This window comes from Borostomias antarcticus, assembly GCF_949987555.1.
Source record: "Borostomias antarcticus genome assembly, chromosome: 18".
Classification (NCBI taxonomy): domain Eukaryota; kingdom Metazoa; phylum Chordata; class Actinopteri; order Stomiiformes; family Stomiidae; genus Borostomias; species Borostomias antarcticus.
Window position 1 is genome coordinate 9,924,911 of NC_140251.1, and position 23,315 is coordinate 9,948,225.

The window sequence follows — 23,315 nt, forward strand, 5'->3', positions numbered from 1 at the left end:
TTGTTCTCGTTTACTCGTATCTTCGATGGAAACCCAGCGTGATAAATAGAGGCGTAACGAGCGGCATTTACACCGAGGATGAACGGGGTTACTCCGGGCACGGGATCGGCTGCGTGCCGCTTCGCCCACTACTTCGTTGTATGTGGGATTGACACGGAGACTGGCCTGGAGCCCGACGAATTAGCAGGTAGGCCTCAGATTATAATACAGTGACATTTCATTGTATGCTATCATTGTCCAGGAAGGACATAATTGTGTAAAGCGCTTGCATTTTGAATGAGGCACAAGTCTTCGGCCGTAATAGACGCGCCCGCTATTCGTACGGCGCTGCATCTTGTTTTGGGAAATTCTGCTTTCAAAACCTAACCAACCCTAACCCTGACCAACCAACCCTAACCCTGACCAACCTAATGCTTGAAATCCGTAGGTCTACTTCCGGCTGCCGTAAGAATAGTCACTGCCTTTGAATTATGTTGCCTACTAAATTGTTATAATGTAGCCTAATATGTAAATATTTTAATTTAGCTGCTGTATTGCCCTACTGGTTCAATTTCGCGCGACAGGGATTTAGGCATGGGGATAGATAGATGGTATAAGACAGCCTAGTTGTTTAAATTATGCATTCCCACATCTAATTAAGCTGATTATTTTACATTTTACATTACGTCAACACACCGTCATTGGTTATGTTCTGTAGCCCACGTCTCTTGATGATCATCACCAACAGGGATGGAATAAAACCAAATCGGCTTGGACAGTTCTTTAGAATTACCAGCGCTGTGTCCAGCCATCGCTTAGCCCATAGCTCTCTGAAACAGATGATCTAAGACGGTGGGTTGAAGAGTGGGAGGGTTGACAGCAACCAGCTACATTGCACTGCTGCATCAGCAATAATGATGACTGAACGTACAGTAGACCTACAGAGACAAGAAAGCGTGAATAACATTGTGACACTGTAGTCATGTGTGATGTTGGGATAGCTCCATGACCCACTTTGCCAGACAGTACCAAAGAAGCTAAGGTGTTTCAGGTCAGGTGAGCAAGCGCGTGTGTGAGCATACAGTTTGAGTGTGTCTGTGTGTGTGTGTGTGTGTGTGTGTGTGTGTGTGTGTGTGTGTGTGTGTGTGTGTGTGTGTGTGTGTGTGTGTGTGTGTGTGTGTGTGTGTGTGTGTGCTTGCTTGCCTTGCATATGTGTGCACATTTAGAATAAAAGAAACATATCCTCTTCCCACTGCCTCTCTGTTATTGTCAGATTAGAATCACAGAACAGAGCACTCAGTCACAGAGAGGAAGCAGAGGACGGTGTTTGAGACCGAGGGGACGGTGTTTGAGACAGGGGGGACGGTGTTTGAGACAGAGGGGACGGTGTTTGAGACAGAGGGGACGGTGTTTGAGACAGAGGGGACGGTGTTTGAGACAGAGGGGACGTGTTTGAGACAGAGGGGACGTGTTTGAGACAGAGGGGACGTGTTTGAGACAGAGGGGACGTGTTTGAGACAGAGGGGACGTGTTTGAGACAGAGGGGACGTGTTTGAGACAGAGGGGACGTGTTTGAGACAGAGGGGACGGTGTTTGAGACAGAGGGGACGGTGTTTGAGACAGGGTACAGTGTTTGAAGCAGAGGGGACATGTTTGAGACAGAGGGGACGGTGTTTGAGACAGAGGGGACGGTGTTTGAGACAGAGGCGACGGTGTTTGAAGCAGAGGAACCTTCAGTCACATGGAGCGTCTCCAGGGACCAAACATTTAAATTTAAACGTTTAACCATCCGTCACAGTTAAGCCTTTGTGTGTTAGTAACAGAAGAAGGAAAACTTGCACCACGTCAGAATCATCTGCTCATCAAACTGTGACACTGCCGTTATCAGCAGTGGCCTAGTTCTGCTGTTCTGAGTGGGAGAGGCCAGGGGTTGCGTTGGACAATGCTGCTGTGAGTAGCCAATTTCAAGAAATTGTAGGGTTGCTAAGCACACCCACCTTCCGCTGGTGCAGGACAATATGTTAAAAAAAATTTGAGGTCCACACAAACGGACTAGTGACTACTACCCTACCTGCCAGTGAAAAACACAAATACCATCCCTTAATCTCAGAGAATTCCTCTTTGACCATAGATGTTTGGATTCCCATGCAGAAGGTTGGTGGTTCGATCCCCACCTGTTACATTGTAGTAGGGTCAAGGTTAGGGTCAGGGGTTCTGCAGTGCTGGGTCAGGACAGTGGTACTGCCTGTCTGCTGCTGGCTCTGCTTAGTAGCATCAGCTCATCCCTGCTCCAGAATGATTTTCAGGGATGCGTGTGTGCTCTTTCTTTGAAATGCATGTCAATTTGTAATATATGTTGGCTTGTGTGCATCTGTACTGTACTTTTTATTTTTTATTATTTGTTCAATTTTATCCCCATTAGTTGCCACCAGGGTAGCAACGTCTTCCTGGGGTCCACATAAAGAAATACAAACATCAACATACACCATACAAACACTAATCACTGTACGTCTGTCAGCTGAGCCTTAAGAATCTATGCTTTCATGTGCTGTGTGTGTGTGTGTGTGTGTGTGTGTGTGTGTTTGTGTGTGTGTGTGTGTGTGTGTGTGTGTGTGTGTATGTAATGGGTGGATGACTGCAGAGAGCTGTTGTTGGCCTCTCAATAGAAGCCTCTGTGATTCTGCCTCCCAATTAGATTTCACATGACGTTCCCAGCAGGAATGCCAGCGCTCCAGGGCTTCGGCCCTGCAGCTCTCGGGAGATGGTCAGAGGGAATGACATCAGGGTGGTACAGAACCACACTGGGCTGTTCCGGAACACTGGCTTGGTGGGGTGAACTCGGTGGAGCAGTGCGGAATGAAGTCCTGATCTGGCAGTGTTTCATGTGAGGAGCTGTAGGCCGTTATTTGTCATTGGGGCGGCTGTAGCTCAGTTGGTAGAGCGGGTCATTCAATGATCGAAGGGTCAGTGGTTCGAATCCCGGCTCCGACTGTCCACATGTCGAAGTGTCCTTGAGCAAGACACCTAACCCCGAATTGCTCCCAATGAGCAGGTTAGCACCTTGCATGGCAGCTGCCGCCATTGGTGTGTTAATGGGTGAATAAGAGGCCATTGTAAAGCGCTTTGAGTGCCGCTAAGGTGGAAAAGCGCTATACAAGTGCAGTCCCTTTACCATTGTAACCAGGCGGGAAGCAAACCTAGAGAGCTCAAGATCTTTTTAACTCGATGAGCTAAAGCCCCGGCCTAGTCCAGAAAGGGATGTTCATCATTCACACAGAACCACCTGAGCTACACTCTATGCCTGGCGTTTGTAGTTGCTCTACTGTGGAGGCGTTGTTAGTGGAATGGTGATCACATCCTAACCACAGGGCAACATTTAAGCTTTCATCTGTACAGCAAAACAAACCCTCTTCCTCTCTGCCTGCCTGCTCTTCATCTCTCCTGTTAGCTCTGCTCTCCTCCTCTCCTGTCCTCTCCTCCTCTATCCTCTTCTCTCATCTCCTCTCATCCTCCTCCTTGTTACTAGTAGCAGTAACCGACATGGCTACCATGGCAACTTACTTCTCTAGGTGATTACACTGAAGGCTCCTTGCTCTCTGTCTCTCTCTCAGCTTTTTTTGTTTTTTGTTATTATTTATATTTTATATGTTTATGTTGTGAAATGGCCTGATCCTTGATTTTAACTTAATTTAATTGCACCAATAAAGGGATTACTTAAGGTCAAAGGTCTCTCTCTCAGCTGTGTTTGGTCCCTAGGGTGTCTAGGATGAAAGCACTGTGTTTCTGGATGTCATGTACCTCCATCAGGAGACCAGAACTGGATAGCTGCAGTTAGTTGGCCCATAGTCGGGTCTCTTTGTTTTTGTCAACACTAGGCCTCCCATGTTGTCATAGCAACTCCCACCCCCTCCTGTTCCAGTACAAGTACAGCGCAGTGAATCCTCACCTGCTCCCTCATTCTCTCCTCTCTCCTACTCTCATCTTCTCCCTCCCTCTCTCCTGATCTCTTCCCTCCTTCTTTCAGGGTCCTAGGTGGGAGGGTGTTGTATAATGTCCATGCGTCAGAACAGATCAAGATGTGAGAGGTTTTCTATCTCCATGATGCTGAAGGTCTGCTGAATGCCAAGCAGAGGAATGATATAAGGATATACACACACACACACACACACACACACACATACACTCCAGTCTGTAACTGGAGCTAGAAGCTGACAGTAAGCAGACAGAGAGGCTATGCATCAGGCTGATGGGGCAATACGTCAAGGTCACAGGAAAAGGTGTGTGTGTGTGTGTGTGTGTGTGTGTGTGTGTGTGTGTGTGTGTGTGTGTGTGTGTGTGTGTGTGTGTGTGTGTGTGTGTGTGTGTGTGTGTGTGTGTGTGTGTGTGTGTGTGTGTGTGTGTGTGTGTGTGTGTGTGTGTGTGTGTGTGTGTGTGTGTGTGTGTTGCTGCTGCTGTAGAGGGTTAGGGTGAGGGGTTGTACGTACAGAGTCGGGTGCTGGGCTGTTGCCATGGCAATCAGCTTGGTTATATAACTGCTAGCAGGGCTTCCCCTCAGTGCTGCACCCACTCTGTCTCCCTCTTTCTCTCCCCCCTCTCTCTCTACTGTCACACCTCTCTCTCTCCCCCCCTCTCTCTCTCTCTACCATTTCCCCTCCTGTGCTGTAGATTGACCCCTACTCTTCCCCCCTCTGTCCGCCGGGGGGGTGCGGGGGAGTCCAGCCCAGTCATGTGATGTGTTTCCGGGTGACATAGGAGGCAGAGCTGGTGCCTGTCTGATGGCACAGCCTGTCTCCCATCCTGTCTTACTGATATGAATTCTGTTTATGCAGCGATGAAGGTCACCTATGCCTGTTCCAGTGTCCCTATATTCTGCTGACAGATATCTCTCTTTATCTCTCTCCCTCTTTCACTCTCTCTCCCCCTTTCTCTCTCCCTATCCCCCCCCCCCTATCTCTCTCTCCATCTCTCTCTGTCTCTCTCAGGGGAGGGACTGGAGCAGAGTCCCATCCAGAGGTCCTTCAAGTCCAAGGTTCTGGCCCACTATCCAGACAGCCCAGACAGAGGTCCATTCAACAGAGATGCAGTCAACATGGTGAGTAGGGATGGGTATCAGGTCATTGGGTCAGTACCGATATATCAATAAGCTCATGGACAAATGGTGCTGCTATGTAACGCATTCGTTTCATAAATCCATGGAGACGCTTTGGTTCATAAATCAGCCAACGCAGCTGGCATCCGTCTCCTAATCATGACCAAGCTGCTGGTGACAGGCGATGACTTCACATGGTTATTATTTGTCTCTTGAGGAAGGAGGCATAGTGGCGGACAGGGCAAAACGGTACTTCACCAAACCTACCGACGGTGCTAAATGCAGTGAATCTGGGGTTTATTAATTCTCACCACCATATGAGTTTACATGATTACCTGAACTTTCTGAGGACAGTTAAACAATCTCCTCTGCTGAGAAAATACAAGAGCTTCTTCTGCTCTGATATCTGGCTACAGAGCTGGCTGAGGAACATGCCAAAACTCAGATCTGATTTAGATGAACTAAGGAGCAGTTAGATTAACTTCTTGGAGTCGCAGCTTGTGACACAAGCACTTTGTACCAAATGCATCTCATGTTCCCACAGCAGCTTTGACTGTTTGAGAACGGGCTTTTCTGAGGCCAGTCACACTGGTCTGTCTGAATATCACCTTTATAGAGAGATTAGAGAGATTTGAATCTGTAGCCTAGTGAAGAGATGTCAACCTGTCTTATCCATTCTCCCTCCCTACCTCTGTTCTCTCCTCCCCCCCCCTTCCCCCCCCTCTCTCTCTCTCTCTCTCTCTCTTTCTCTCTCTCTCCAGCTTTGCATGCCCAGGGGTCTGTCATTCCGGACGCAGACAGACAGTCGCAAGCCACAGTTCCACTCCTTCACCATCGCCCGTGACGACGGATCGCGTTGCTATGGCTTCGTCCACATGTATTATGAGGAAGTAACAAGTGGCCAGATCACCACCGCCATGACCACCCTGCACCAGATGCACCACGTTGAGCACCACTCCTCCTCCCCCTCCTCCTCCTCCTCCCCCTCCTCCGCCTCCTCCCCCTCCTCCTCCAGCATGGACTCCCTGGCCAGCAGCATGGAAGAGTCGGACGCTGATTCCCTGGCCGGCGGCGTGGCCTGTCTTGGCTGCGCCGGCTCCTACGACCAGACAAGGGAGACCCTGTACGTGTCCAAGGCCCTATGCCTCCTCACGCCCCTCCCCTTCCTGCAAGCCTCCCGCCACTTCCTGTCCCAGCTGCACCAGGCGGTGGTGTCCCCCATGGCTCCGCCCCTCCCCCTGGAGAGCTACATCCACAACGTCCTGCACGAGGTGCCCCTGCCGCCGCCTGGGCACTCCCTCCGCTTCCACGGCGTCCAGGGGCCCATCGTGTGCCAGCGGCCCGGCCCCGAGGAGCTCCCGCTGGGGGAGTTCCCCCTGGGAGAGGCCTTCTCCCTGCTGGGGGTGGACAACCTGGTGCAGCTCCTCACCTGCACACTGCTGGAGACCCAGGTCCTGCTCTTCTCGCAAGGTAGGAGGGGCCAGGAGGAAGAGGAGGCTAAGCCGCCACGTTAAATCCAACTGACGCGATCCGGTCATGATTTGGTCATGTTGTTTGGGGTTGCCGGTAGAGGCGCTCCTCGGTCCTGACCTGTCCTGTCTCTACCAGACTACCAGCGTCTGATGACGGTGGCGGAGGGCGTCACCACCCTGCTGTTCCCGTTCCAGTGGCAGCACGTCTACCTGCCTGTCGTCCCGGTGGCTCTTCACCACCTGCTGGACGCCCCGGTGCCCTTCCTCCTGGGCCTCCAGCGCAGGGAGGCCGCGCAGAGGTCCTCGCTCCACCTGCCGCATGAGGTAATAGCGCAGCGCGCCGGGCCGCATGTAACTGTATCTTTATTTAACCAGATAGGCATCATTGAGATTAAAATCTCTTTTTCAAGAGCGATCTGGCCAAGAAGGCAGCAGAAACAAAGTTATAGCAATAAAAGAAACATAACAGACAATACAGAGAGACATACTTTCACAGCAAGAATCAATTGTAGGGCAAGTTATCAAACGTAGTTGCACTGACCAAGAGAACTGGTTTCATAGTCTTTTAAAATGATGATAATAATGAATGAAGATAAAGAATAGGCAATGTCTGTGTGTGTGAGAGGATGGATATATATTATGACCGAGGACACACAGCAGAGCTCCCAGCACAGAATGTATAGTAGATGTCCTGGAAAGGATTATCTATAATCATCTTGCATGTTCTCTCTCTATGATGCAAATGCATAGAACAGCACCGGCTACATCCTAATGGCTTGAATGTCTCTCAAATAGCACCCAGGGCCTGCGCTACAGAATATGTCAGGATACACAGTCGCTTCTGCATCATGGTGGGCTTGCTTACCATGTTGTCATGGTGATGTGGATAGGGGATGGTGTTATTTGAAAGATTTATCGTTTCTTCCCCGTGAACTCTGGCCGTGGAGTTTCAGTCGGGTGCGTCTCTTAACTACTCTCGTCAACTACTGGTCTTCAATGAACCACTGGGAAGGACAGACAGACATGCAAGCAGACAGACTGACTGACGGTCAGACAGGGAGGGAGACAGACAGACAGACGGACAGTCCCTCTCTGATGATGCCAGAGGACATCAGCTAGCTGAGCCTGTCTCCACATGTCTCACGGTGACTCATTTTTCTCCACTGTTTGTGAATACGTCCGTCGTTTCAAATGGAGAGGAGGAGAGGAAGACAGATGAGGAGAGGGGGATGGAGAAAATGGATTGGAAGAGAGGGTGGTGAGAAATGATGTGTTGGAGGTGAGAGAGATGGAGAGGAGAGACGTATGGAGGGGACGGGAGACAGGGTGAAAGAGGAGGGTGAAGAAGAGGGTGATGGAGGGACAGTCATTCCTGCTGCCTCTCTCCCTCCATTACCCATACTGCCCTGGGTGGCATGCTGCCTGTCATCTAATCTGTCAGTCTAATCTATCAAATGTTCTGTATCTATTTAACGTTCATCTGCTTAGCCATCAGTACAGCTTACTGTCCACCCATCCCCCGACATGTATCCTGTGTTTCCCGTTGGCTAAATGAATGACTGATCAGCAGAGGTGTTTTATGGTTGGTCTCTCCCTGTGTGTGAGTGGTGAGTGTAATGACCTGCTGATTGCTGTCTGCTGATGCGTAGCAGGCTGGGAGCTCCCGGCCAGCCAGTGAAGCTGGTAAATCTCTCTCTCTCTGATCTTAATTGGATGTTTGCCTGCTTGGCCCTGCGGCCCTCCAGAGCTGCGCCTCCCCTCGCCTCATCTGCAGGAGTGCTGCTGAGGAACCGATTCTCAAAATAAACATCGTTCATGGGTTCAGCTTTTGTTGTAGTTTATGTAATACGAGTCCTTTGAGACCACGGTGATGTTAGTGCCTGTCGGTCTCATCCAGTATTATGACGTTAGTCCCTGTTCAGTCCACTCCCTCCAGATCTAACGCCAGGTTCCTTGGCCCCTCCCCCAGGCCAACCTGTGCTTTGTAGACATCGACCACCACCACGTGGACCCCCCCGAAGGCCTGCCCCCGTTCCCCGACCAGGCAGAGCTGGTCCAGGAGTTGAGCGAGGTGTTGCAGCGCTTCGGCCTCCCACCACAGGGGGGCGCCGCCACCCAGCCCGCCACGGCCCCGCCCCGCCCGAGCGGCCTGGTCCTGGAGGACCTGATGGAGGACCGCCGCAACGGGAATCTGGGGGGCGAGCAGTTGGCGATGCTGGAGCGGCTGCAGGCACTGATGAGGAGGTGTGGCGGTGATGGCGGAGGGGGCGGGGCGACGCAGGGAGGGAGGAGCCTGGGACAGGCCTTCGAGGAGGAGGAAGAGGAGCTGAGGTCCGCCAAGCTGACCGTGCAGCTGAGGGAGGTGCTTGCGAGCCGCTTCGTGGTGATGTTCAGCCGATACGAGGAGTTTGTTGTCCGCGACGCCCCTGACCTGGAGTCCCGGCTCGGCAGCCGGGAGGTAACCAGCAGCTTCCACAAGGTAGAGACCCTCCCCTCGCCATCAGCACAGTCGCTACCGCGACGACAGCCTACAGTCGCTGTATCTGTCCGTAAACTCACTGTGATGATCTCTTAACTGTACGCCACTTGAATAGGTTTGACATCCGGACGCTGTTCACTGTGCGTGTGTTTACATTCTCGTGTGTTTGTCGTGTCAGGCATCCTTCCTGTCGGCCCGGCCCGCGCCCCACCTGCCCTTCCTGTCTCGTTTCCTGGAGACGGCCATGTTCTCGCGCTTCGTGGAGGCGAAGGCGGCGTCTCGCGGGGCGCACACGGAGCCGCTGCAGCGTGTGTTCGACGTGCGCTTGGAAAGGGAACGCCTGTATGACCCCGGGGACGAGGAACCCAGCAACCGTCGCTACAGGAAGTGCACCATGCTCCACGAGTCAGGTGGGTGTGGTCAGAGGACCAGGCTCCTCCTCCTGCATATGAGATGTTACACCTTCTGGTGTTGATATATCGTGTATATATATATATATATATATATATATATGAATGGTAAATGGAGTGCACTTATACTGTATAGCGCTTTTATCCAAAGCACCAGGGACGTGCACTGGATGTTAGAGGGGCAGAGGCGAAAGTCAAAAAAATACATTTTTACCTTAATTAGCAAAATATGTATTTAGTAATAAATTAATAAACAAAGTAGGTGTGTAGGTTGCCACTGTGATGAAGATGCATTGCCCTACAGCAGTCCAGTAGAATGATGAATGGTTATGTTAGAAGCCTACAATCAAATTTGCACTGTTACTGTTTAATGGTGATATTAGAGAACATTTAGCCTATTTTCTTTAATTGGAGAGAGAAAGAGAGAGAGAGAGATGACGTTGCCTAGCTAATATTAGGCTACATTATTAGCTAACTAGTAACCATGTTAAGACAACATTAAAACTCATGAGGGAGAGAGAAAAAGAGAGAGACTGATTCACGCATTAGGGATAGAACTAGCAAAAGATAAAGCACATCAATATATCACTATAAAACGAAAATGAACATGTTTACTAATGTAAGCCAATGGCCACATACCTGTAACATGCCTGTGTCTGCCGCAAAAAGATATTTACTCGACTGACTGACTCTCACGACTATTCTGCGTGAGTGAGTGAGTGCCTATTGCGTGCAGGTGCGTTTGTTTTGCACAATAGAGAGGGTAGCCTAGGTAGGGCATCACGCGGGAGTAGGCTAACATTATTTTCCAACCTGATATTTTGATTCAATCAAAATCTGTTTTCAGCAGATCAGGCTCTATGCAACAGGAATTTATTTATAAATATGCAGAAAAAAGGCACTTCTCTATGAGAGGCGAAAGAGGCAGGGTCCCTCGCCCCCCTTAATGTCTATGAGTGTCTGCAAAGCGCTTTACAATGGCTCATTCAGTCTCTCATTCACACACACATTCACACACCAATGGCGGCAGCTGCCATGCAAGGTGCAGCCTGTTCATTGGGAGCAATTTGGGGCTCAGTGTCTTACCCAAGGACACTTCGACACGCTGCCGGAAGGAACTAGAATCGAACCGGGAACCGGCTACTCTAGCTCCTGAGCTACTGCCATATACTGTATATAATTTATTATTCTATTTTATATTCCGTATATTTTAATATTCTGGATCTCTTTCTGTTCCCATCAGTCTCTCTTGTCCTCTAAGAGAAGACTGAGCCCAGAGGAGGTGTGCCTCCACAGACAGAGAAGAGGATGAAATGAACAATCTGAGAAAGAGAATAAATACTCAGAAAGAGACTGATTGGAGGGGTAGAAAGAGAGGAGGAGGAGGGAAGAGGAGCTTTGGAGGGAGAGGAGAGAAGGGGGGATTGGGGAGAAGAGGAGCGGTAGGGGATGGAGGTGTGTGTGTGTGTGGGGGGGGGTAGAGAGGAAGACTGTACAGTGTGTGTTATAATGAATGCCTCAAACTCTGCTTTGAAGTTCTGCCAACCACTCCACAGCGACTGCACCACGCCGTCTCTCTATGCCTCCGCCTTTCTCTCCGTCTCTCTCTCCCTCTTTCTCTCCTTCGCCCCCTCTCTCTCCCTCTCTCTTTATCTCGCTCTCCCTCACCCCATCTCCCTCTCTCTCTCTCTCTCTCTCTCTCTCTCTCTCTCTCTCTCTCATTTGCCTTGCTTCAGTCACTCTTTCAGTCAACCTCTTTCCAGCCCTCTTCATCTCCACTCAATTCAAAATGTTCAAGTCCAGACAGGGCCATGTATAGAAACGGCACCATGCGGACAAAACAACCAAACAACATTCAACTTGAATAGACAAAGCTTATTCACTGTGAGATGAGAATGTAATCACGCAGGTCCCAGCCTCCTTTTCAGGTTGCCCCAGTAGGCCTCTTTCACATCCCCCCACCTGGATTTGCTTCCTTCCCCAGCCCAGGCCCTGGAGAGGCGGCTGCTGAAGGCAGACCACACAGCCATCCACCCCCACCTGCTGGACATGCGGATCGGTCAGGGCCGCCACCAGCAAGGCTGCTTCCCTAAGCTGCAGGCGGACGTGCTGGCACAGGGACACCACACCAACAGGTGAGGATAACCTCTACATCCCTCCATACTCAATGCACTACGAGATAATACACACACACAGTTCATGGTAAATAGACTGCACTTATATAGCGCTTTTATCCAAAGCGCTTTACAATCATTCACCCATTCACACACACATTCACACACCAATGGCGGCAAATTGCTCATTGGGAGCAATTTGGGGTTCAGTGTCTTGCCACTTCGACATGTAGTCAGGAGGAGCCGGGATTCGAACCGGCGACCCTACGATAGAATTGGACGACCCGTTCTACCTCCTGAGCTATACAGCCATGAGTTCATGAGTTTTGGGTTGTGTTTGAATGCTGTCCTGTTTGTAGGTGGTCCAGTCGTGGAACAGCTACTCGCAGGACTGAGAGATCACCCCGCTCTGAGACAGCAGAGCTGGACAATGACCAGAGAGAGGTACACACACACACACACACGCACACGCACGCACACACTCACGTGCCCTAACACAGACAACGGAACCCAGCGTTGTGAGAATCGGCGCACGACTCATCCTTGTCTGGGGATCTTGTTGGGTCGTCCAATAGAAACACACAGCAGGAAGGCGGAGCCTGTGCCAGTCCAGGCTGCTGGACCCCTCCCCCCCAGCCGTCAGTCAGACCCAGCGGGAGCTCGTGGAGGGGCTGCTGAGGGAGTGTCGTCACAAGGTACGGGGTCTCCCACCCTGCTCCTGCTCTGACAAATGTTACATTACATTACTGTCATTTAGCAGACGCTTTTATCCAAAGCGACTTACAATAGCTGCATTTAATGTAGTGTAGTAAACATACCAGCTCTGTCAATGAGGTAGACTCTGTGTTTGTGTGCGAACAAGCATGTGTGTGTGCGTGTGTCTGTATGCGTGTGTGCTCGCGTATGTGCCCTCATGTACGTTTCCGTGTGTGTGCGTGTCCGTGTGTGTGCGTGTGTGTGTCCCGTGCAGACCAAGCGCATGCTGCTGGAGCGCATGGGGAAGAAGAGCGTGGAGCAAGGCGAGGCCAGCATCACAGGTCTGCTGGAGAACACGCTGATCCTCGGCCTCTGTGACCTGCTGGAGAGAGCCTGGGGACACGGCCTACGGCTCAAACAGGTCAGGAGCACTCGCATGCATGGACCGTGGACAAGCACACACACACACACACACACACACACACACTCATATACTCACACACAGGGGCGTTGCACAAAATTCTGGGCCCTATACATTAACAACCCTAACCCTTCTCTGTGAGCCCCCCCACCTGAGATTTTTTCACTTAGACACAACCCCCACCCCCACCCCCCCACGGGACGACTCTTTCTTTACCCCCCCACTCAATGCGTGACACTTGCCACCCCTGTCAATCCTAACAAATTCCAGGATTTTCAAGGGCCCCCTCCCTACTGGAGCCCCGGGTAGTCAGTCCCTCCCCCAGTCAGTGTGTTTGACAGTGTTTTGTTCCATCCAGGGGAAATCTGCTCTGTGGTCCCACCTGCTCCACTATCAGGCCACCCAGCCAGTAGTAGAATCTCCAGCACAGTCCCCAGGTCAGTTCTCATTCAGTATCAACCACGATTTAGTTCAATCTTTTTCACAACCATTATAACCCATTGTAAACCACTATGAACCACCTATGAAGCATTGTAAACTGTTATAAACCAGGTCTGACCCAGCATCATCTCTCCTGGTTTTAGTGTCCAGTGGGTCGGAACAGAGGAGGCTGGAGAAGGGGGCGGGGCTTCTGGGGGGCTCCTTCCTACAGGATATGAGGTAATGAGGGTCCACCCACCGTCGGTGGGGTGGAGGAGGGGGGGGGGGTGCAAGAGGGGTGGTGATAACAATGAGATGGATGTCAACTATATGTATATATTCCTTGTTCTCTCCTTGTTCTCTCTTTTATGTATATTTACTTCTTTGTATATTCTGTATTCCAACCTATGCTGTACTTTCCCTCTGCTGAAACGCCCAAATGTCCCCCCCACGGGGAACATTCAAGTTCATATCATATCTGTCATATCTATCTGTCATATCCATCCATCCATCATCCATCCTAACTGATTCGCATCATAGTGCTGTAAGCCTTGAGAGGTGCATGTGAGCTGTGTTGACCAGTCAGTGTTGTGGTCTCTGGTTGAGGAGTAGTGTAGGTATGGGTATCCAAACAGTGGGTATAGAATACCCAACACTGGAATAACGCTGCTGTCTTACTTGAATACAATGTTTGGAGCGTCAGGGTCCTGATCTAACAGTGTGGAGGTCCCCCAGGGTGGTCCAGACTATGGGTGTGGACATGACTGAAGTGGGCCGAGCGCGGGTCTGGGTCCATCTGGCTCTGGAGAAGAAGCTGCTCTCCCACCACCTCAAACAGCTGCTAGCCAACCAAGAGCTAGTTAGGTGAGTGTGTGTGTGTGTGTGTGTATGAGTGTGTGTGCGTTTGCGTGTGTGCGCGCGTGCATGTGTGTGCGTGTCTTTATGTAACCCTCTCCTTGTGTGTGTGTGTAACCCTCTCCCTGTGTGTGTGTGTGTGTGTGTGTGACCCTCTGTGTGTGTGTGTGTGTGTGTGTGTGTGTCCCTCTGTGTGTGTGTGTGTGTGTGTGTGTGTGTGTGTGTGTGTATCTGTCAATTACCCTCTCCGTGTGTGTGTGTGTGTGTGTGTGTGTGTGTGTGTGTGTAACCGTGTGTGTGTGTAACCTCCTGTGTGTGGGTGTGGGTATCTTTAAGTGGTAGAGGGACCAGCACTCACAAATTCCAAAGAATGGATGCTTTATTGCTTCACAGCAACATACTAGACAGGCAGGATGAACGTTTCAGCCTTACGGCTCTCTTCAGCGCATGCATGGGTGTGTGTATCCCTGCCAGGCAGCTGTATGCTCCCCATGCATTCCTGCTCAGTGAGGAGGAGAGGGAGCAGTTCCTGTTCCACCTGCTGTCCCTCAACACCGTGGACTACCTCTGCTTCACACCATCATTCACCTCCATCGGTATGTACCCTTAACCCCTCACCTTTGACCCTGAACCCTCAGCAGCCTGTCCCGGAATCACTCAATCTCTTTTTATCTTCTATAAGGACAAAAATTATTATTTTCAGCTACGGTACATCATCTTTGCTATAACTGGTGTTGAACTTTTAACCTTGTATATACTTTTATACTTTTTTCATTATATTTATTCATTGATCATATGATTACCTTAATGGCCTACCATGTAGGCAACATCTCTAACTATTTGTATACTCTACTGATAGTCATGTCTCCTATGAAGTATTTAGCCCATGTTTATTGCTCTGTAAATGTTTGTAGTCAATAGACAAACATTGTCCAGGAGCTTGCTTGATTGTCTCGTTGAGAGAGGTCAGGAAATAATTTTTACAGCTCACCTTTTTGCCCCCCCCCGGTGAAACTGTTTTTTTGCTTCCCTCTGGAATATGTAGGGGTGGGACCTACTGTATGCCCACCCCCCTTTGCTCTCTGGGTTTCCTCTGTGTATGAAATGTGCTATACAAATAAAATGTGATTTGATTTGATCAGGGACAATACACATTAATTAGTCAAATGGACAATTTTCAAATATTGTCCCTGTAGCCAGATGTCATACTGTAAGGGATTCACAAAAAAATAAAAACATTATGTACAAGCCGGTTAGCACAACAATAACAATTCGAAATGGTTCTGTGGCTCCCCCCTTGGGTTGCAGCAGGCGGGAGGATTGGTGCATTCCAGGGGAGCTGGCTTCGCTCAAAGTTTTGTTTTAATTTGTGGATCTGTCCCATGATTCGGATCTGAAGGGGGACAACAGGATTCATGCCGCAGCCAATAACCGCGATAAAGCGCTCCCTCTCATGTGTTATTGCTTAAATATGTTGCTATGAACCTTGTTTACCAGTATACATATATGTTGAACTTTTAAACTTTTATACTGGAATTTTTCCCTGGCTCTGTTTGTCCGTCTAGACATCCCGTACCATGTGGTTATCGTGCCCATGAAGAAGCTGAGCATCCCCATGACAACGGTGGCCCCGTGGGTTTGTGTGTCGGGAGAGCTGGGGGACTCAGGGGTCAGACAGACTCCCAAGAACAGCCAGGAGATCTTCTTCCAGGTCAGCTCCTCCCGCTCACTGTCAGGAACAGGAAGTGTCCTTTTATAAACGTACGTTAGTAGACACATTCCCTCTCACGAACTCACACTGACCTCTGGGGAACTTCGTCCACTACTAGTAGTAGGAGTCGGGCGAGTTGGTGGTTATCGATTCCCGGGTGGACTCGCACAGAACCGGCGCCACGATGCAGACGGCACCGACCTGTTCTCACGCTGCTTCCTGTGTGTGTGTTCTAGTGTAAGAACCTGGGGCGTCTCAGCACCCTGCAGCTGGGTCAGGAGAACTCCGGTCTGCTGGCCAAGTGTCTGGTGGACTGTGTCATGGTGCATAACCAGATAACTGGACACTCCTACAGGTGAGCTGATGTAATAGAATTATTATCAATAGAATTATTTGGTGGATTGACTTTAACCAGGTTGGTTGAGGATTGTGTCTGTTCTCTCTGAAAATTAAAGCTCACTGCTCTTTCGTCTCTCCTCCCTCCTCTCTCTCCTCTCCTCCCTCCTCTCTCCCCTCCTCTCCTCCCTCTTCCTCTCCCTCCTCCCTTCTCTCAACTTCCTCCCCTCTCCTCCCTCTTCCTCTCCCTCCTTCCTCCTCTTTCCCCTCTCCTTCCTCCAATCTCCTCCTCTCCTCACCCTCCTCTCTCCTCCCTCCTCTCCTCTCTCCCTCCTCTCTCCTCTCCTCTCCTCCCTCCTCTCTACTTCCTCCCCTCTCCTCTCTCCTCTCTCCTCCTCTCCTCTCTCCTCCCTCCTCTCCTCTCCTCTCTCCACCCTCCTCCCCTCTCCTCCCTCCTCCCCTCTGCTCTCTCCTCGCTCCTCTCCCTCCTCTCTCCCCTCTCCTCCTCTCTCCCCTCTCCTCCCTCCTCTCCCTCCTTTCCTCTCTCCTCGCAGGTTCCCCTGTGGTCAGTGGTTGGGGAAGGGTGTGGGTGACGGCAGCCTGGAGAGGGTTCTGATTGGCCAGCTGGTGTCTCCTGGGGGAGCGGAGGATTCTGGGAAGGGAGCAGGGACGGCCCCAGAGCTGGGCTCACCCCCTCAGAGCGGCCGTACAGCACTGGGAGCACTGGGAGGACGCAGCAGTAAGGATGGAGAACACACATTATCACACACCTCACGCACATACACCACACACACACACACACACACACACAGACACACACACAAATAATCACTAATCCCTCTCTTCCACCTCCTCTGCTCTCTGTTTCAGGAATGACTGCAGAGGAGGTGGAGGAGGACGTGAGGGAGGCGGTGAACAACCTGGTCAAACACTTCCACCAGCCAGAGACTGAGGTGGGGGGGGCAGGGGGGCGGGGGCGGGCGGGTGTGAGTGTGGGTTTGTTGTTGTCAGGGAGTAAAACATACAGAGGGAAAAATCTTGGTTATCTTGAATAGAGAAAATAATGTAGCGCAGGAATGATCTCTAAAGAGAAGATCTGTCAGTCTGTCTGGGTGTGTTTAACCTTAGTCTGGGTCTGGAGGTTATGTAGTTTGAACATTTTTGTAGATGGTATTGTATTATATCACTACGTTATTGTATGTTGCACTGTCCTGTCTTGTTCTTGCACTGTTTATTATTATTATTATTATTATTATTATTATTATTATTATTATTATTATTATTATTATTATTATTATTTATTGTCATGTACCAACAGACCAAGGCCATTTTCTCGTAGGTGCAAACCTACTTGGCTAAATAAATATCTTCTTTCAGATATTATGATATCTGCTATCAGCTTTATGACCCGTCTGGTCTGGTGAGGAGAGATGACACAGCAGAACCTGCAGAACCTCTCCTGCCCTGTGAAGGCTGTTGATGAATCACCGCCCACCCCTTTAACAGGCCTCCACCAACTATCCCTTTAAAAAGCCTCCAGTGTGCTGTGATAATATTTCTATCAGTGCTACTTAAAGCATCCTCAGGACAATGCAGACACTTCAACCTAATCTGTTGCGTCTTGCTTAGCACAGGCAGATTCACACAGCCCCCCGTGAACTAGAAATGAGAGACATAGTGACTGAATAGTCACTGAATAGTGTCTATGCAATTATACGTCAGAGCACCAAAGAAAATGCTTGATGCGTTTTTGCCTTTTATTGTATATCATTCACACTAGGGAAAAGCTGAACTGGAAGTGTCATTTCCTGTCAGGGTTTATGATGTTAGTACCAGAACCTCCTGCCCATAAGACTGCAATTATCAAGGTTTATCAATGAATGAGATGAATGTACAACTGTTGCTTCACGTCAAACTACTGTACTGCTTCACTTGATTCAAAACTCCTGTCTCTCCTGCTGTGTGATGCAATACCTTCATGGTCTCTGCTCTTGTCTCTCTTCCTCTCTAACTGTCTCCTCTCTCCTTCCGCCTCTCCTCTCCTCCTGTCTCTCCTCCCACCTCCCCTCTCCTCCTGTCTCTCCTCCCATCTGTCCTCCCACCTCCCCTCTCCTCCCTTCTCTCCTCCCGTCTCTCCTCTCCTCCTGTCTCTCCTCCCGCCTCTCCTCCTGTCTCTCCTCCCGCCTCCCCTCTCCTCCTGTCTCTCCTCCCGCCTCTCCTCCTCCTGTCTCTCCTGTCGTCCTGGTCCATGGTCTCTCCTCTCAGAGGGCTCACCTGACGGGGCTGCTGTGTGGGGAGGGGGGGCTGGTCCACTCCCTCCAGCATTTCCTTCTCCACAGGTTCAAGTCCAACCGCCTCTTTCAGAGGAGTGTGTTCATATGGGATTTTGTGGGTAAGTGTGTATGCGTGTGTATGTGTGCGTGTGTGTATCTGCAAGATCCAAGTAAAAGAAGATGATGTCCGCACACAGTATAAGGTCTCTGTCCCTGCTTTATTCACCCCCAACTAATGCACACAAGTAACGTTTCGCCCACAAGAAGCCCTTGTGGACGAAACGTTACTTGTGTGCATTAGTTGGGGGTGAATAAAGCAGGGACAGAGACATTATACTGTGTGCGGACATCATTTTCTTTTACTTGGATATACTCTCGTCCAGCACCAGTTTTTTTAAAGTTTTTCCAGGATGTGCATAACTTCTGTCGATATCTGCAAGATCCAGCCACTGAACACTTGTTTTTCCTTCCTAGCAGTAATACCATATCTTGATCTTTGTCTCCATCTAGTGGTAGATTCTACAAACTTGCCCCTGCATGATTTATAATGTTTGAAGTACAGTGTAGAATAAAATAGAATAGAAAGTTTATTCGCCATGTGTAACAAGTACGAGTACAGGTACATTGGAATTCTTGTAATCGCTTGTCCTTGCAGTATCTTATCAGTGCTAATCAGTTCCTCATTCCAGTCCTAGGTACTCAGCTAGACATTAGCTGAATCCCAAATCGCGCACTTAGGCGAAAGTGCAGAGCACTCGCAGCCTTGTGGCCTTACATGCGCGTTCCCGCCAAGTCCACAAGGTCTCAGGGGAGTCCCAAAACGGAATTGCTGGGTCCACAAGTGCGCCACTGCCGCCATTTTGCGCTTTAACCGCATTTACCGAAAGTCCGCAATTTCGCGGACTTAGGAGCAGAAAATACCCACAGTCCACCGCGTCTCATGTGACACAGTGCTTGAGTGCATCCGAGTCATGATCCGAGTGCATCACACATAAATGATGACATTTGCCGATACTACAACATTTATCTTGAAATCTGCAAACATGATGCAAACATATCCCACCTAACATGAATTTTAAATAAAACAATTTAAATTCTCAATTTGGAGAGCCGAGCGGAGCTGAGGAGCGCGTCAGAGCAGCCTCTGCGTGCAGCCAATGAAAACGAAGTGGGAGGGGCATTGAGCTAAACTGGCTTGGGAATCGTTGGCACGCCGCTGGAAGTGCTGTCCCGTTTAATTCACAGCCCTGCACCCTCTGGCCCTTCCAGCTGACGTCAATTAAGTGCTCAGGCCTCAGGCCACAAGTGCGAGGGGCCGCAAGGGTTATTTGCGCACTCAGATTGGGATTCAGCTATTGAAAGGTTCCCAAACTGGCAATTTACCATAAGATCCATTGTCTAGCAGTATCATCTTCATCTGCTTATCCCATCCGTTCTTGGATGACTGACTGTGTCCATGATGTAGGCAGTGCAATTAAATAACGTTCAAGTATACAGCTGTGCATAGTGTTCAATTGTTTGAGTGTTGTCAGGTGTTGGTTCAAGTGTTCAAGTGTTAAGTGATCAGTTGTTGGTCCAGGGAGGAAGGGAGGGGGTCTGACCAATAGGGGGTCTTCAGTGTCTACTGCAGCTGTTGGCTGTTGAGCTTGCACACCGTCTCGGGAAAGAAGCTATTGTGGAACCTCTCCTTCACGGACATGATTCTCAGCCATCTTCCATCTCTCCGTCGAGATGGTGCAAACAGGTGGTAGCTGGTAGCTGGCCTTCCTGTGGCAGTGTTGGTTGGAGAGATCCTCGATGGCTGGGAGCCCCACACCAATGATCTTCTGCGCTGTCTTCACCACCCTCTGGATGGCATGCCTGTCGTGGGCAGTGGTGTTGACGTACCAGGCTGTGATGCCTCCAGTCAGGATATTCTCAATGATGTGTGTGGTAGAAGTTTACAAGTGTTTGTGTGCTCATGCCCCATCTCTGCAGGCACTGTAGAGGCGTTGTTGTGCCTTTTTTAGGATGGACTCTGTGTTGTGTGTCCAGGTCAGGTCATCAGAGATCTGCATCCCTAGGAATTTGAAGTGACTTAGCCTCTCCACTTCCTCCCCATTGATCATGATGGAGGCGGAGGGGTGGCTTTGTCCTCCTCTCCTGAAGACAATCATCTACTTTGTCTTGCTAGTGTTCAGGGTCAGGTTGTTGTCTTGACACCATGTTACTAAGTCTGACACCTCCTGGAGGAAGGCCGATTCAGATGAGTCATCGGGGGAGATCAGGCCTATCACAGTGGTGTCATCTACATCAACGTGATGATTCGATTGCTGCTGTGCTTGGCTGAGCAGTCGAGGGTGTACAGTGAGAACAGCCTGGGGCTCAGGCAGCAGCCTTGCGGGACACCCGTGCTGATGTTCAGTGTGGATGAGGTGTTGCTTCCTATTCTAATTCCTATTCACCACCTGTGGTCTGTCCGTGAGGAAGAAGGCGTTGAAGGCAGAACTGTAGTCAATGAGTAGCATCCTGACGTAGGTGTTTTTCTTGTCCAGGTGCTCCAGTGTGTAGTGTAGGGCCAGTGGCATCATCCACAGACATGTTGGCTCTGTAAGCGAACTGGTGTGGGTCTAGTGAGTCTGGTATGATGGTGTCGATGTGTCATGACTAGTTTCTCCATGCACTTCATGACCACTGGAGTGAGTTTTCTTGGTACTGGCACTGTTGTAGTCATCTTGAAGCACGTGGTCACCTGTTGTGACAATTGTGCGTTGAAGATGTCCGTGAAGACAAGAGCCAGCTGTGTGGAACACATTTTGATGACTCAGGGTGGTATGTCGTCAGGTCCAGCAGCTTTGCGAGCATTCACCTTCCTGAAGGACTTGCACACCTCAGCCTCAGATAGTTGTAGGACCGTATTTTCAGATTCCCTGTGGTCCTTGACTGGGGTGCCCGTGTTCAGTGCATCGAACCTCGCATAGAAGGTGTTGAGCGTGTCTGGAAGCTCTTTATCAGCTGCAGTGATGTCGTAATAGTAGCCTAGTAATAGTAGTAGTAGTAGTATAGTAGTAGTAGTAGTAGTAGTAGTAGCAGTAGCAGCAGTCGTAGTCGTCGTACAGTAGCTGTAGTATTAATGGTGGTAGTGGTAGTAGTAGCAGCAGCAGTAGTAGCAGAAGCAGTAGTGGTAGTAATGGCAGTAGTAGTAATGATAGTATCAGTAGTAGTGATGGCAATAGTAGTAGTAGTGGTAGTACTAGTGGTGTTAGCGGTTGTAGTAGTAATAATAGTAGAAGTAGTCCTTTAAACACTAAATCAATCAAGGTCCTGAAGTACTGCAGTCAATCTTAAAGGGGCATGCCAAGATTTTGATAGCTTGCAGTAAGGATAAGTGTTAGTGCCGGGTTACTGCAGGGCAGGGCCAGGTTACTGCTGGGTGGGGCCATAGATCTGCATGTTAAGTTCCATCTCTGCTGCACCACAGTGACTTCCACTGACCGTACTGTAACCATGGCAACTCTCTCCTACAGAGAAGGTGGTAGTAACCATGGAGACAGCCGATCAGATGGGTGACCTGCGAGGGTCGATGGAACACTGTGACTCGCTGTGTCGCTACGCCAACGCCATCAACGCAGCCCCACGGAACATCGGCAAGGAGGGCAAGTTCCAGTTGCTGGTGTGCCTGGGACTCAGGTGAGAGGTCAGGGGTTAAAATGGTCAAAGTTCAAGCAGCAGGGGGAGACTAGTATCCAATGGCTCATGGATTAGTTGTCCTGCTGCCATGTATCCAGTCTCTCATGGATTAGGGTTAGGGTTAACTAATTAATTCATAGATTACTTCTCCTGCATTTTGAGAACTGTGTTGCCCTTATCAGAACCTGTGGCTCCCCTGACCCTTGGTGGACATGGTGGGTCGGTGAGAGTGACACACGTCCTCCCCCTGAGGCCCAGAGCTGGTGGCCTGCAGCAGAACTAGTCTGTCCTGGTCTCTGCTGGTCTCTCTGGCCCTCACTGAGTGACCCATTTACATCACTCTGTGCAGGGTTCTGGTGGAGGTATTCACACAGCAGAATCACCCAGTGTGGCTTGAGGACTAAAAACTAGATCAGGTACTTCTAAACCTTGGTAGTGAAGAGTCCCAGGAGAACTTTTGGTATTCCAATACAACAACAGGTGCTCTAGGAGGGCAATCTTAGTTGAAAGAAAATTAAAAATGATTACAATGGGTGCTAGTGGTATAAAAAACAGGCTCTCATGCTGGTTTTGAAAAGAAATAGTGCAAACATGACAGCCTCAACTTTTTTTTCAACTATACATTTGTGGCGTTTGGTTTTTAGTGAGAATGATGATACTGTTGTAGTCACAGCCTATCTTCTGTCTGTTGTCTTCACTGTGCTGACAGAACCAGGGACCTTGCATTAAAGCCTCTCTGACAGAACCATTATTTGACCTTTGACCTGTTTGCCTTGGCAGGGACCAGCTGCTGGCTCAGTGGCTCCCCCTGCTGTTGGAGTGCCCCCTGACAAGACTCATGTATGAGGAGGGCGCCCTGCTCAGGGATCGGCCCGCCGTGCTCGCACTCTCTCGCCTCCTGCACTCCCTCCAGGACTTCACCGTCACCTTGGAGACGGCTCTGGTCAAGGGGGTGGAGCTCTAACCCTGCCACTAAGGACTGTGGGATTCGGAGTCCGACCCCTCCACAGTCTCCATCACAAACTGCTGAAGGCTCTCCCTTAATAGTGTGGACTGTCTCTCCTTCCACACGTCGTCTCCTTAGTGGACGGCTCATACCGGACTGTGTAGTCAATAGGCCCAGCGTTGGAATACCTTTCACTTCAATGCTTTCAGATCCATCCCAGTGAAGAGGAGGGAAAAGGAAGTCATGGCGCACTATTAAGACGCAGCCCAGCTGTCTGGTCTGACCTGACCAGCTGATCACTGAAGGACAGGAAGTCGAGTGGCCAGCTGAGGAGGTCGAGTGGCCAGCAGCTGTGCTGGAGCACAGCAACCACTGGCGCGGACTACCTTGTTCTCTGATGGAACTGGTCATGTTGTCTTATTTATTTGTTTTTTGTTTTCTTCTG

General features: G+C 50.0%; 1 protein-coding gene across 1 annotated transcript; it reads left to right on the forward strand.

Annotated features, from left to right (window-relative positions):
• Positions 1-78: 78 nt before the first annotated feature.
• Positions 79-22,888, forward strand: LOC311320878 (DENN domain-containing protein 5B-like; the record flags this gene model as incomplete). The annotated part of the gene is made up of 21 exons (XM_084452746.1): positions 79-187; positions 4,962-5,071; positions 5,830-6,538; positions 6,677-6,864; positions 8,510-9,019; positions 9,198-9,429; positions 11,414-11,564; positions 11,903-11,987; positions 12,119-12,238; positions 12,514-12,660; positions 13,019-13,097; positions 13,245-13,320; positions 13,816-13,944; positions 14,410-14,531; positions 15,501-15,646; positions 15,883-16,001; positions 16,537-16,721; positions 16,853-16,935; positions 18,248-18,374; positions 21,762-21,924; positions 22,705-22,888. The coding sequence occupies 21 exons, from the start codon at positions 79-81 to the stop codon at positions 22,886-22,888; spliced, it is 3,774 nt and encodes a 1,257-aa protein (XP_084308872.1).
• Between the last annotated feature and the right edge of the window lie 427 nt (positions 22,889-23,315).